Source organism: Plasmodium coatneyi, chromosome 9 (genome assembly GCF_001680005.1).
Source record: "Plasmodium coatneyi strain Hackeri chromosome 9, complete sequence".
NCBI classification, from domain to species: Eukaryota; Apicomplexa; class Aconoidasida; order Haemosporida; family Plasmodiidae; genus Plasmodium; species Plasmodium coatneyi.
In genome coordinates this window covers 2,270,707-2,284,307 of record NC_033564.1, presented here as the reverse complement: position 1 = coordinate 2,284,307, position 13,601 = coordinate 2,270,707, and the positions used below count along the sequence as shown (strand labels likewise).

Below are 13,601 nucleotides of genomic sequence, written 5' to 3'. Positions count from 1 at the left end.
CTGCTCTTCCCCCAGCCACCCCCGCGTGATGTATTTTTCCAACCCTTTTAATTGATTAATTTAGTTCTTTCTTTTTTTCATCTATTTGTGTGGAAACGTGATTCTTCCCCACTTTCCAAAAAGACCACCCATTTAAGGTTTGAACGTTAAAATAAATGAAACAACCGCAGAAGGGCACATTGGCACATGTGTCTGATCTGTTCTTGCGCAGAAAGTGAATGCACGTCCAGCAGGCCACCATTTTTGAGTGCCTTAGGGGTCGCCTCTCTAGTACAGCGCACCTCGTGGGCACCATTCTCCTCTGCGTTGAAACTGTGCAACTGTTAAACAGCTAAGTAATCAGGGAAGATGCTGAAGCCAATAGGGATTAAGGACAAAATTCAACGGAACCTGCTGAAGGACTCCAAGTACGATGATGAAAAATCCATTGTCAACCCCCATGAGGGAGATAAAGCCAGCATCCTCCAGGAGACCAGAGTCTTCTCCAGTTACCCCCTAAACACGCAAAAGTGCATGCAAATATTGACAAAAATTTTATACCTCATAAATAAAGGGGAAGAAAAACTAACACCACAGGAGTGTACTGACATATTTTTTAACATCACCAAATTGTTTCAATCCAACAATGAAAGGCTACGAAGGATGGTTTATTTACTCATTAAAAGTTTGCCAGTCAATGAGAAGGAAGTTTTTATTGTAACAAGTTCGCTCACGAAGGATATGAACTCAGCTAATGATTGCTATAGGGCCAATGCCATACGTGTGTTAAGTAAAATTATAGATAATTCTATGGCTACGCAAATTGAGCGCTACTTAAAAACAGCCATAGTGGATAAGAACCCCTTCGTTTCTTGTTCTTCCTTGCTTTGTGGGTTGAACCTATATTTGAATGCATCCTGCGATATAGTGAAGAAGTGGATTCATGAAGTTAGCGAATGTATAAACAGCAAAAATCCGATGATTCAATTTCACGCCTTAACGTTGCTGTGCTCCATTAAATATCAAGATAAATTAGCGTTGGAAAAAATTATCGCTTCGTACAGTAAAAGCTCAAGTAATTTGTCCGGTTCGTTGGCCAACTGCCTCTTAATTAAGTATGCTTCTTGCTTGATTTATTGCACTGAGGTGGACAGCGAGTTGGGCAATACGAAGCACCTTCCCCCCGGGGCGACGACCCCCCAAGGTTCTAACCAGGTTGGTAGCCCCCATAGCGGTTTCTCTACCACGCAGGCGAACCAATATGCAGGAAGAACGCATGACATGTACAACATACAAGATTACGCAACAAATAAAGGAAACTTCATCCACCCCACCACCAAGGTCTGCTTCGATTATCTGAAAAACTGCCTTAAGAGTAAAGATCCGATTATCCTTTTTGAGTGCATTAAGTGCATATTTGAGCTAGCCATTTACGACAAAGGAGGGAGAAATTCCACCACCGTATTTAACGTAGATATACTGAACGAGTGTATGAAGGTATGTCAGGTTTTTTTATTATCATCCAAGGTGGTGGACAAATTTAGTATAATCAGACAGATAAATAAGTTGTCTCATCATAGACCCCATGTTGCATCTAAAATTAATCAAGACATAGAAAATCTCCTCACGGATAGCAACAAAAGTATCTGTGTCTTGGCATTCACCACGTTACTGAAAACAGGAAATGAAGCCAACATAGATCGACTGCTTAGTCAGATTAATAATTACATGAGTGGAGATAACACCTTTTTTAAAATTCAAATTATAGAGGAGTTAAAGAATTTATGCTTTATCTACCCGTCTAAGTGTAACCTTATCCTCAGTTTCCTCTCCAACAATTTGAGGGACGAAGAATCTTACCAATTCAAGTCCAAAACGATAGATGCAATTATTTTAATTATTAGCCAAATTCCAAACTCAGAAGAAGCAGCCATTTTGCAACTTTGTGAATTTATTGAAGACTGTGAGTATAACTCTCTTCTCCTCAGGGTGATTAGATTTCTGCTGGTTCACATTCCCAAAACGACCACCCCGTCTAAATACATAAGGTACATATATAATAGGCTCATTTTGGAAAATTCAACAATACGGGTCGATGGATTATATGCTCTCTTTCATATTGCCCTAAAATGTGGTTCAAACTCGAAGGATATCCTATTCCTTTTGAATTGCCTTTTGGCTGATAACGATGATGAAGTCAGAGATCGCTCCAATTTTCTGTATCACATTTTGAAGGAAAAAATAAACAAAGGGGACCACCCCCAAGGGGAAGACTCCTCTGAGCATTTACCCCTCATTGATGAACTACTGACAAATGAACCACCTACCCATTTGGACAATCTTCTTTACTTAATCCAGAAACATGTGGAGGACAATGTGACGGAAGAATTTGACTATAACAATGCCAAGGAGGAAATACAAAAAATGGGAGATAATACATTTAAAGAGTTAGTAACTCCTTCTTCGTCCCCCAACTTGAAAAAGAAAAGTTCCAACGCGGATGCGTATGGTGGATCCCTAAATGGGACAAAATTACCTGAACAGAATATGGATTCCATCCTATCAGAAGATGTGTCTAACCTTTTAGAGAAGTACCAATTGGGCGCACTAAAAATGGTAGGCAAGTCCGTACCACTAACGGAAAGTGAAGCTGAATACACCGTCCTTGTGAAGAAGTACATTTACGATAAGCACATCTTACTAGAATTTATCATACAGAACACATTAACTGAACAAATCCTGGCAGACGTAAATATGCAAATAAACTCATTCGATAAAAAATGGACCATTTTAGAAAAAACTACCATTCCTAACTTATACTTTAACGCCCCACAAAATTTGTATGTCCTCTTGGGAAGAAACACCCCCCCATTGGAAGCACCCACGAATGGAGACTACCAGGTCAACCAACACTTTCAACTTTCCCTGCACTTCCTCACCAAAGAGAACGAAATGGACAATGGCTTCCCCGATTCCTACTCCATTAACCCCTTGAGTATACAAATTACCGACTTTATTTACCCACGAATTTTACGAAATGGAGAATTCAAACATATCTGGGATAGCATGGAAAATCTAAACTCAGAAGCTGTGAGCAAATTTAGCCTCAATTTCGAAAATATTCAGCTTGCCGTTGTTGGGTTATTAAATACGTTAAATATGATGGCATGCGATCATACCGACAGTGTGGAGGCCAACACCAGCAACCATAACATGCTTCTCTCTGCTAGATATATGAACGAATCCCATGTTCTGTGTAAGGCGTCCCTCATTCTTTCGCAACAGTACGGCTGCTTGTTGAAGATCGTGTGCCGCTCCCACGAGAGGCAACTGTCGGAGATGCTCCTCAAGTCGCTCGAGTAGGCCCCCAACACATGTACTAACACATATATGTAAGTATATATATATGGATAGATAGACCCTCGCATGTCTGCCCAGGCAAGCGCATCACGCCGCAGCTACACACCTTTCGGGGGACGTCTCCTCCCCATTTGTTTTTAATTTTAAATTTGTTCTATTCATCCTTTTAAATGTATGAATATTATTAAATTTTTTTTCTTTTTTTGCATTTATGTGAACGTGGTGGATTGTAAACTGGGCAGTCCCACCAATGGGGTGCTAAACAATTGGGAAGTCGCACCACGGACTGTCGATATGACCGAATGATGACCACCCTTCATAGCGTGTGTCATCTTAACAAAATTTCAAATGTTCTTAAAAAATTAATTCCTTTTTTCATGCGTTTCTATCTGTATGTATACACGCAACCAATTCTTCACCACCATTTTTGCCTCATCTCACCATGCGTAGGCAGTGCCAACATGCACGTCTTCTCCGTCCATAGGTTTCTAAAAAGGGAAGGAAAGGCCTTACTAAAAGTAAACATACCCTCATTTTGACTATCCTGCCTCTGCCCCCCTTTTCTCAAAACAAAGCCAAACCACCTTTTTCAATTATTTGTGCAACAGAACAAGTTCATAAAACCGCATACCATAATGCACGTATAGAAATGTGTACGCATATCTGTGGTGGCAGAATTAGGATGCTTGGTTTTACTTTCCGTTTTGTCCTCACCCCTAAGCGAGTTTCACAAATGAACGTGTCAACCGAATTTTGCTTCTCCTTTTTGGGGGTGCACACACCGATGGGTCCTTTTTTTTTAAATGATAAAGTGGGACCTCCAAAATAAACGTTGTAGAAATTGTGAAAATGAGTGAGGCTAAAATTTACTCCATCTTTTGTGCCCAAGGGAGCACATTAAAAAAAAAAAAAAAAGCAGATCATCATAGCTGTATAAATGCGCATATGTATATGTGTACACATGGGTGCACTTTCTGGAGGGGTTAAGCTGCGCGACATACTCATTCATTGAACTCGCTCAAGGGACTTGCAAAAGGTGGCGTCCCTTCTTCCATGGGTATCTCCCCCCGATAGATACACCAACATGCATTTCGATGCACACGCGATCTGGTCCCCAGGTATGTGTTCCAACTCGCATTCCAGCACGCGAAAGAGCTACTTTAATTTTGTAGAACTTTCCTTTGTACCACAACCAAAGTCACTACCACTGACAACTCTAACGATGCTGAAACTACTCCTTCCTCACTTGGCCAAGTTTCAATTATTCACAAAAAAAAAAAAAAAAAAAAAAAAAAAAATTGCCATCCACTTCTCATTTGAGCTGCCCTACTTGATGAAACGTACCAACTGGTAGACACGTTCGAATTTTACAAAAAGGAGAAATGAAGACAACTTTATTTTAAAAAAAAAAAAAAATGTGTCCATAGGATTATACAAAAAGTGCACACCTCAAAATAACGTCTGAATCACCCACAGATTGTCAACACAAAAGAGAAAATAAAAAAAAAAGACACCAAAAGAAGAAGATAAAAATATATATATAAAACTATGAAGCAATTTTACCATGGGAAAAATAAAACTTCTGGGGAATCGTTTAACAGGGCCAACTATGTACTGAGCCAAGATGCCACAGCAGGGGTTCCTTTGACAGGGTGGGAAGCTGAAAGGGCTGCCACACCCGAACAACAACGCAGCATATCGTATCGCGAAGCAAAAAACGGAAAAGGCATCCCTTTCTCTATAGCTTCCAACATCGCTAACAAAACAGGCTCATCACGCAGCTTCTGGAGTTACTCCCCTCCAGAGTGGAACGCACAAAAAAAAGAACAGACGCATATGGATGATAACCATATTGTTGAAACAAAAAAGACATACACCTCCGTAAGCACCGCTCCGCACAGAAGTAACTATGCCTACCGTGCAGACGCACGTCCCAACACCCAAACCAGCTCTACATCCATATGCTTGGTGAAACGGTTAAACGGAAAGGTCGAACAAATTGACATGAAGGATATACAGACCGCCTTTCCTAACTACATACCATATGAGAGAGACGACAAGAGCACATTCCTCTCATCAGTGTTCAGCTCCCCAGAAGATACAGAGAAAACCCAAGGCATGGTAGGAGACATTTCTAACCTCCCTGTTGTGTATCAAAATGTGGAACTGAACTTAGATCTCGTGAAAAAGTGTAGACAGGCATCCACAAGTAGGAAGGCCTTTTCCCAGTAACAAAATATATATGCATATATATATGTATATATCAAAATAGAGGGAATGAAAAATGCACAATTGGTGTGCTCATCTCATCCTTTTGTAAAATTTCCACTATTATTTTGTTTCCCTTTTCTTTAATTTTCAAAATATGTGTCTATCGAAAAGCGGGGGGCTCACACCCCTTCCCTTCTGATGAACACAGTGCAACATCTGCTACGCACACATCACCACTGTCACCTGATTTTACCCTATTCTTCACTACCACCTCCCCATTTACAAACCATTTCATATACATATGGTTGCCTGGTTCCCCTTTTCTCGATTTGCATCCCCATGAGCAGAATCCGCCAACGAAGTGTCAAACCCTCGGCTAAGATCAAACTGCCTATTGGGACAACCCCCACAAGTCCAACGGGTAAGTTCACACGAGTAACCCCCCGTCAGGGATTAGGAAAAACTTTTCACGCATGGGAAGTGCCAGCCCTGTGCCCCCATGGTGCTACCCCATGATGTGCCTAATTTTATGTCCATTCCGTTTTTTCCTTTTCCAATTCAGCTCGCAGTTCGTACCAAAAAGCGCCGCCACCCTCCAGAAGCTTCAGTTGCAACAATACCATTTATAATCCTTCTGCTTGCCACCCGAGCAACGGACTAAGATCCACTTCACAGAAACGAACATTCTCCAATGTGCAAACATGGTATAACGCCCCAGGAGGGGGATCGAACTTTCCTTCTTGTGGAAAAAGTCCCATTAGGAGGTTTCAGTCTGCTCAGGTAATTCCGCTGATAAGGGGATCACAAATATGTGACAAAGTGGAAGGGGGGATTCTTTCTCCCTCCCGTAAGATATTGTTTAACCATATATAACGTATCGTTTTAGTATCTGGTGGCTAATTACAATTCGCTCCTCTTCATTTCTTCCTTCAAAAATGCTGCTCCTCGTTTTGAAGCATTCCTTCGCGTGGTTGTCGCTTGTTCGTTCTAAGTACCATTCCCCGGTCACCATAGCAATCTAGATTCCCCCTTTTTTTTTTCTTTTTTACCGTGGTCTCTTCTCACTGCACCACCCTCAGAACACAACCACGTTGTCAATTTGCTCACCAGAAGTGGTCGCTCCGAAGAGGGATGCCACTCCACAGACGAGTGTACTAAAACCGTACGGCATTCCCATGCTGTTAAAGCATTCTACAAATATGATCCTGAGCCAGTTAAAAAGTAAATCGTAGTTTCACTTTGTAGCCACTTGCACATATGGATTAACACCTAACACGTGTAGACAACCAACGGTCAAGCAAACTTGCCCCCTACCGCCGCAACCCTCCCCGCAGAGATGAAAGGCAACGAAAAGACCCACGCCAAAGGAACGACTAAGAACGTGAAGAACAATGCGAAGCAGAAAGAGGTACAATTTGAACCAAGTTCTTTTTCAAAAAAAGAAATGGATAACCAACCTACGGTGGATGGCAAAATAGACAAAGTGGATTATCCTCGCCGCAATTCCTCTTCCGTTAAAGACTACCACAAAGTGGTAGTAGACAGCAACCCATGTAGCAGCTACCCAGTGGGGGGCAAAAAGGGAGATTTGACCCTTCAGAGGGTAAGTTACTTCTCTGTGCGACGTACACTACGGCACAGCAATGGTGCATGAAATCTGTTCACTGAGTAATGGCGCATGGTAACTACGCCCACCTGCCCTCCCACCCCGCAGCTGCTCGCGAAGAAAACCAAAGTAAAGTCAATCGAAAAGGAAAAGTACATAGAAAAGGTGAACTCATACAAAGTGATATACCAAAGCGACGATTTTGTGAGCATCTACCAAAACGGAGGAGACAAAATAATGAAGGATCACTGCATGGATGTGTCCAGTTTGTTATGTATCCCTGGGTATGCCGGGGGATACCTGTGTGAGTCAAATTCGACGGTTCATCATTCGCATGCTAAAGGAAAAGAAAACCCACAGGAGGAGAATACAAAACGAAGTGGGAGCATAGCCTCTGCTAGAAGTATCACTACGCACCCACAACAAGAACAAGGAAAACTTTGGATAGACCCCGATGTAGACCTTCTAAATGATGACCTAATTTTATATCATCTTAGAAAAGCTGTAAACAGCTCACTCACACTTAACGTCGATTTGCAGTACCTCGTACTTTTGAACGAAAGTTTGAAGAACAGAGAATGGGTAGGAAACTCATTATGGGGTCCCAAGGGTGACCTTTCCCTACAGTAGAGTAAACTGAACTGCGGGTCATTTACAAAGTGGAGATATCTAGCTAATTCAAGACAAACATTTCAAAAATTAACATCGTCATCATCATCATCGGAAAAGTCTATCCAACGCCATGTGTGTTACCACTCCGGAGAATATTCTCCGATCAGACGGCTCAAATAGACATCCTTTTCATATGCGTGTAGCGCTTACTTTGCAAAAATATGTCGTGAAAAAAGAAAAAAAAATCTTTTCTCCATACAAATTGAGAGCACTGTGTAACTGACATGTGCTGAAAAGGTTGACCTCCTCTTTTTAATCCCTCTTTACTAAACAATTGTACTTCTTTGCAAGCTCCGGCTTTTCTCTTTCCTTCCCTCGTTCGTCCTAGCACATCAACGTTTCTCTATGCTTTTGATATGCACCGCGGTTGAAGCTCCACACAGTTAATTAATTATTTATTTTATTTTTTGCTGCTCGTTTTCCACGTGTTAATTTACCACCCAGAGGTGGAACGGTTCTACTACCATGCATTTGATTTAGTGTTTTCCTAGTTGATCTTCTACCTCAGTTATCTGTGGCGGAAGATTTTTTTATTTTTTATTTTATGACTGCTGCTTCTTCCTGACGAGTGCTTTATGAAATATTTTTTCTCCTTTTAATGGGCTCAAAATGGCGGATAGAAAAATGCACCCTATTTATACCCCTTCCCCCAACATCCCTTTTACGTACATTTCATTCTGCTCCTCGTCACATGGGAACCAAACGGACAACGCAAAATGTGTGCCTCCATAAATCGCCTTACACGTATATAAACAGAAAAAAGGGTCCCAAAATTGTAACACAAAGAAAGGAAAACCCGAACGGCACAAACTTGTACACCTCAGGACGGGCATCAAACCATTTTAGTGGAAATACTACAACTTCGTTGTATTTGTTTCTTACCATTTATGAGCCTCACAGCCCTAACGAGTTTTCCTTTCAAATTAAAACATAAACAGCCACGCAGAACGATGAACGAAGACGGACGGACGGACGAACGAAGAACACGGGGTTTTAAATGGAGAATTTTCATCGTATTGCCATTCACCCATGAATAAAAAATGTATATACTTTTTTTTTTTTTAACCCATATTTTTTTAATTGTACAAATAGGTATTCACATTTTACACTATTTTTGTTTATACAAAACGCTCGCCTTTTTTCTTCCATTTGCGCCAACACAAACAGAGGGTTGTCACAAAATGTACAAATCTTTTAAATTCGCTTTGGGGAGTTTCATTTCATGCGAAATGTTTTACGTGCACATAAATTCTGCCATTTTTGGTCACCACAATATACGGAAAAATTGCGGTGTAAAATACGTGCGGGGCAACTGAATGTTAAACGGCTAAAGTGTTAAACGGTTGAACGAGCGAAATGGTAAACTGATGAACTCATGAACTGTTGAGCACCTAAGGAATTAAACAATTTGCATTACCACACTTTGCATATTTCCGCATACCTCTGTATTTGCATACTTTTTTTTGTTCACGGAATTTACATGCACGTTAACGCTTTTTTTCCACGGCTTTAAGTTGGACTCTGTTAACATTTTTACTTTTAAAAAAAAAAACAAAAAAGCACTTGTTTGCAAACAAGTATGTGCAAACAGCATAATGTAAACATTACATGTCACATTTACAAGCATAAAAGCGAAGAAAAAGTAGCAGTATTTTTTTTTTTTTTTTTTTACCAGAGAAAAACAGTATTTAAGAAGCAACAGGGGGAATATTATGGATTAACGAGTTTCTGTTTGCAGTTACAATTCCTTTTCAAAGTTATAGAAACGAATAATTCGTGAATTATAGAATTTTGCCTTTTAATAATGGACGAATTTCAGAGTAAGTACCTGTATACGCGTATACATACGCTTTTATCTGTATGTATATGGAAAAGGACAAATTGCATTTATTAGTAGCTGAAAATACAAGAGGAAACCACCATTTTTGAGAAATGTTGCCTGATCGGAATGCATACCCGGACGGCTACTAAACATTTGACATTTTTCACCCTCGCGTGAATGCTCCCTGTGCGTGCATAATTCTTCGTGAATGTTGTGAACAGACGTGTGCACATACTTCACATATGTCTGAAGAATGTTCCTGCATGCTTTTCGTACCGCCGAGGAGGTCACTCATTTGTGTGTGGTCTCTTCGCTTCCCTCTATTTCGCAGATTCAGGGCTAAATAAGTACAAACTTGTTTTTCTAGGAGAGGTACGAATGAGCAACAAAGAGAAAAGAAAAAAAGAGAAAAAAGAAAACATTAAGATGTGAACAGCGTCTTCAAATTATTTTGTCCTCTCCTTGCCACCTTTATCATTTCTACCACCCTCCCCCGTAGCAAGCTGTTGGGAAAACTTCGATAATTACAAGATTTATGTATGACACCTTTGACAACAACTATCAGGTATGGCCAACGCAGACACAGACTGGATGAGAAAACGAACGAACACTTGTCCACCCTTCACGTGTCTGCGTTTGTGTGCGTTTGTCCGCGTTGCCACCGTCCACATATTTATTTTAAAACCTTGCTCGTTCAGAGAAATAAATTGAATATAAAAAATAGCTATTTGTCCACCCCGTTGCGAAATAGCTAGCTAGCTAGTATTTTTTTTTTTTTTTTTTTTCCCTGTTCATACGGACGAAGTTGATATATATAGTGTCATGCATATGTAAGCACTAATTTGTGCCCATTCCCTTGTTTTTCCTCCGAAGTCCACCATCGGGATCGACTTTCTCAGCAAAACCTTGTACCTGGATGAGGGGCCAGTACGCCTGCAACTATGGGACACGGCTGGTCAGGAACGATTCCGAAGTTTAATACCAAGTTACATCAGAGACTCAGCTGCAGCTATCGTTGTTTATGACATTACCAACAGGCAGTCATTCGAAAATACAACCAAATGGATACAAGACATTATAAACGAAAGAGGGAAAGACGTGATCATCGCCCTAGTGGGAAATAAAACTGACTTAGGAGATCTCAGGAAAGTTACATACGAAGAAGGTATGCAGAAGGCTCAAGAGTACAACACAATGTTCCATGAAACCAGTGCCAAAGCGGGACACAATATAAAAGTCTTGTTTAAAAAAATTGCCGCCAAGTTACCGAATCTTGATAATTCCAACTCGAACGATGCGAATGTCGTCGACATACAGCTCACAAACAATGCTGCGGCGAATGAGAAAAATATTTTCAGCAAGTGTATGTGTTAAAGCGTCATCACGCGGCTAACCACGCGCTGTTATGAGTCCAAGTGACACATGCCAATATGTTATAATATTTCCCCCCCTACCCCTCTCCCTTTTTTTTTTTTTTTTTTAATATTGTTAATTCTTTTTTTATAATCCCAGAATTTTATTTTTTATCGAATTTTTAATAATTTTTTTATAATTAGGAATATTAAGCGTTTTAAAAAAAATATTAAAAATTCCCCCCATATATACCATCTGCGTGTGTACATACACATCCACCCATGCATTCGTGCATGCATACTCGTGCGTGTACTTACATTTATTAGTGACAAGAACTAAAGTAGCTTGATTTTAATTTCAAATGTTTCAGTTTTTTATTTTTTTTTACCCACACGTTCCTATTTTAATGTGTCATTCCCTTTTGACCTGCCTCCGAGTTGTGATCGAATGGCCCGCAGAATGATCGCTAAGGGTGGATACACACACGGACACACGAAGTGAGGTGCATATGATCATCGCGCACTGTTAACCTGTTAAATAAGTTTGCTTACCCGCCCAATCATTTCCATCGTTTCTGTGGAACCACCTGTGCTTTTCTCAATCTAGATGATTCCTACAAGGATGGGGGGTTGCTACTTCGTGCTTCTCTTTACGTTTTTTTTTTTTTTTTTTTTAAATTAATTTTCAAAATGTGTTCGCCACGCTTCGTAACTGGTGTGAAGAGGACGTACATGGTACTTCTGCTTCATTTCGAGCGTCTTATTCGGTTGTGCACCCAAAAAGAGTTCACTCAGTTGGAAAAAGTGCAGGTCCCTATGTACGTATGTGTGTACGAGTGTACCCCTGCAGAGGCATACCCACGCGATTATAACTGAAGGGGGGCCACTTTTATAACCTTGTGAGGTCGTTCTCAGCTGGGAGGACGCTAAGAAGAGTCACAAATATAACTACAATGAAGAATCCCCCCTAACTGAGATGTAACACAAATTGCGCACAAAGGCGTAACTCATTATTCTTATTTTTCCCCGACGCATCTTCTCTTTCAAGGGATTAAAATTTTTTTTAATATTATCATTCTCGTCATTTTGATGACAACTTTGTTTTCCTTTTTTATCTTTTAATTTTTCCTTCACATTTTTTTTTTCCAAATTGTCTTCCCCATTTTAGTCGTTCTACATTTTTGTCATCCTGGTCCTCCGTTAATTCCCGTTCTTTTTTGTACATCTGGAGTGTTTTTTTAATTTCTACGTATTGCTCCTTTATCGGGTCAAAGTCAAGAAAAATAAAATGCTTCTTGTTGAAAGGGTCCACTTAGTTGATGCTGTCAGTGGAAAGTTGGCTATCCAGATCGGGACTTTTCGCATCTCCCTCAAGTCTTCGCAGCACCGTTTGCACATCAAGGGAGCCCTTTTCCTCTATTTTGACAACCTTGAAGGGGTCAGGTTGAAAATGCTTTTTACGTGCCGCAGCGGGAGTTTTGAACGGATTTACCTGATCCACTTGGCGCATACGGTCTTCTGGGTGGATGATTACAACACGTTTTTTATTACTTTCATTTTCTACACTACTGCTATGCACAAAAGTGAGAATGGCTTCCTTCTCGATCGAGTCAGTTGTTTCTGTGTCACACCATAACTTGTGCAGTTTCTTTGTTTCAGTATTACTATCCTTTTTGTTCCTCCCCTTTGGTACTGAGGTTGGCATTTACGACCTGCTTATGGGATTCATTTATCTGGGACCTTTCCCCTAAGTGAGTACTGTCGGTGCTAGAATTTCGTTTCACATCATATGACATGACAATACGGCTACATTCCTTTTTTTTTCTCTTCTTTTGTGTGCATGTCAGGTGTGTTCTCGGTGTCATGCGAGGCGTCACTGCCTTCTACACTTGGGTATTGACAGGGGGTACCATTAGGGCTGCTACTTTGGTGGGTACTCAAAGTGATCGTCAGGTTTCCGTCTGGGCTAGGTCTATTTTCACCCCCACTGTTTGCACTTCCCCTTTCACCCCTTTTTATTTCATTCTCGGGGGGAATCCTCCCAATGTAGGAGCCTGAACCCCATCCATAATCTCTCCACGTACGTTATTCCTCTTTAAAGAAGAACTTGTTATTTTTTTCACCATCATCGTTGGAATCGTCATCGAAATCATCAGTGCTGTCACTATAGATGTCCCTCTTGATGGTGCTGCTACTACGCGGATTAAAGTCACCGGCAGGGTTATTCTTTCTCACTATCATATGATCACCTTTTTGCATTATAAAACAGGGTTTCTCACTGTTTCCAAGGAATAAGTTATACTTGTTCATCATGCGGAGGTAGCTTTTATTTCTCTCTCAGTCTGTCTTTCCGGAGGTGTCAAGAATGGGAAAGGAGTGCTTTAACATTTTTATGTCCTCTTCGTTAGGATCCCTATCTGATGACTGTTCTATGCTTTTCCTCGTCGGCAATTCTCTTCCTTTAATTTCTTTTCTTCCTCTTTTTTGCTCCTTCTTCCCTTTCTTTTTTCTTTCTTAATTAATGCAAAAAGTATGAAGTTCTTCTAGCCCTTTTTTTTTTCTTCTTTCTTCTCAAAAAAAAAAAAAAAAAACCCTTTCT

At 40.5% G+C, this 13,601-nt stretch overlaps 4 protein-coding genes across 4 annotated transcripts; 3 read left to right on the top strand and 1 right to left on the bottom strand.

Annotated features, from left to right (window-relative positions):
* Positions 1–348: 348 nt before the first annotated feature.
* On the top strand, positions 349–3,342 carry PCOAH_00027870 (Coatomer subunit gamma; the record flags this gene model as incomplete). The annotated part of the gene is made up of 1 exon (XM_020059592.1): positions 349–3,342. One exon carries the CDS (start codon positions 349–351, stop codon positions 3,340–3,342), a length of 2,994 nt encoding a protein of 997 aa, XP_019914764.1.
* A 1,545-nt stretch (positions 3,343–4,887) lies between these two features.
* Positions 4,888–7,786, top strand: PCOAH_00027860 (Uncharacterized protein; the record flags this gene model as incomplete). Its single annotated transcript, XM_020059591.1, has 6 exons — positions 4,888–5,567; positions 5,898–5,971; positions 6,113–6,330; positions 6,630–6,771; positions 6,885–7,153; positions 7,265–7,786. 6 exons carry the CDS (start codon positions 4,888–4,890, stop codon positions 7,784–7,786), a joined length of 1,905 nt encoding a protein of 634 aa, XP_019914898.1.
* A 1,846-nt stretch (positions 7,787–9,632) lies between these two features.
* Positions 9,633–11,024, top strand: PCOAH_00027850 (Small GTPase Rab6; the record flags this gene model as incomplete). Its single annotated transcript, XM_020059590.1, has 4 exons — positions 9,633–9,648; positions 9,982–10,022; positions 10,150–10,215; positions 10,524–11,024. The coding sequence occupies 4 exons, from the start codon at positions 9,633–9,635 to the stop codon at positions 11,022–11,024; spliced, it is 624 nt and encodes a 207-aa protein (XP_019914972.1).
* Positions 11,025–13,087: 2,063 nt separating this feature from the next.
* On the bottom strand, positions 13,088–13,315 carry PCOAH_00027840 (Uncharacterized protein; the record flags this gene model as incomplete). The annotated part of the gene is made up of 1 exon (XM_020059589.1): positions 13,088–13,315. One exon carries the CDS (start codon positions 13,313–13,315, stop codon positions 13,088–13,090), a length of 228 nt encoding a protein of 75 aa, XP_019915109.1.
* Positions 13,316–13,601: the final 286 nt, after the last annotated feature.